This window comes from Amphimedon queenslandica, unplaced genomic scaffold, assembly GCF_000090795.2.
Source record: "Amphimedon queenslandica unplaced genomic scaffold, v1.1 AMPQUscaffold_11970, whole genome shotgun sequence".
In the NCBI taxonomy this organism is placed as follows: domain Eukaryota; kingdom Metazoa; phylum Porifera; class Demospongiae; order Haplosclerida; family Niphatidae; genus Amphimedon; species Amphimedon queenslandica.
In genome coordinates, this window is record NW_003547791.1 from 12,460 (window position 1) to 13,780 (window position 1,321).

The window sequence follows — 1,321 nt, forward strand, 5'->3', positions numbered from 1 at the left end:
CGACAAAGTCCCACATAATCTTCTGCTGTTGAAGCTACGTTCATTAGGTATTAGTGGTAATTTGTGGCAGCTATTGCATCATTATCTTAGTGATAGATCTCATTGTGTGGCTATCAATAACACTTTATCTCCTACACTACCAGTTCTATCAGGAGTACCTCAGGGGAGTATATTAGGCCCTTTACTCTTCATAATATATGTTAATGATTTACATTCATTGCAAATTTATTCTCGCCTGCTTATGTTTGCAGATGACACTAAGTGTCTTAAGTCTGTCTCTTCTCCATCTGACACAGTACAGATTCAACGTGATCTAAATGAGTTATCACAATGGAGTAATACTTGGTGTCTACCATTTAATGTAACTAAATGTTCAGTCATACATTTCTTTTCTACTTCCTCTCTTCTTTCCCCAACATATTATCTAAACTGCTCTCCTGTCTCTACAGTTGTGTCCCAAAAGGATTTAGGGGTTCCATTCTCGGAAGATCTGTCATGGTCTTCTCATTACAAGCAGTTAGCTGCTACAGCATATAAAACACTAGGTCTTCTACGGAGAACTTTTAGTTCTGCTGTTGATATACCTACTAGGAAGTTGCTATATACATCTTTAATTAGATCAAAGCTAACATATGCTTCTACTGTCTGGCGTCCTCATTTTTTAAAGGACATTTTATTTCTAGAAAGAATACAACGTCGAGCTACTAAGTTCATTTTAAACGATTACCATTCTGATTACAAAACTAGACTCATTAAATTAAATATGTTACCCCTCATGATGACATTTGAACTAGCTGATATTTCCTTTTTTCTAAATAATTTTCACTTCTCTGATTCACCTTCTAACTTTAATGCTTCAAATTATTTCTCTTTTTCGTCTACCTCTACTCGATCATCTACATTTCACAAGTTATCTTTTAATTTTACTTCTCATCACTCCTCACATCACACTTTTTTCACCCTCTTCCCTCTTTTATGGAATTCTCTTCCACCTGTAAAAATCTCTCTATCTAAAAAAACTATTAAATTACACGTAAAGAAAACTTTTTGGAATCACTTTATTGTTCGTTTTTACCCTAATAATGTTTGTTCTTATCACTATGTATGTCCTTGCTTTTCTTGTGCCAATCTTCCTGTAAACTCTATGTATTCCTGATTTGTTTATGTTAGTAGTTATTTCATTTTATTTTTATTTTTATTATTTCCTTATTTACTATTCTTATTTTCTCTTTTTTTTCTCTCTCTCTATCTGTTTAATCTTTTTTTGTTTGGCGGTCAGCTCAGGAAGCTGGCTGTCCATCTGTATACATTTGTATGCAGT

The 1,321-nt window shown here is 33.6% G+C and overlaps 1 protein-coding gene across 1 annotated transcript in view; it reads left to right on the forward strand.

Moving 5' to 3' along the window:
* Window positions 1-1,314, forward strand: part of LOC109588626 (uncharacterized) — a 7,382-nt gene extending 6,068 nt beyond the window's left edge. Inside the window, exon 2 of the mRNA XM_020004773.1 lies at window positions 15-1,314. Within this exon, the coding sequence (XP_019860332.1) occupies window positions 242-1,156 (915 nt within the window). The 5' untranslated portion in view covers window positions 15-241 and the 3' untranslated portion in view covers window positions 1,157-1,314. The remainder of the gene's footprint in view (window positions 1-14) is intronic.
* Window positions 1,315-1,321: the final 7 nt, after the last annotated feature.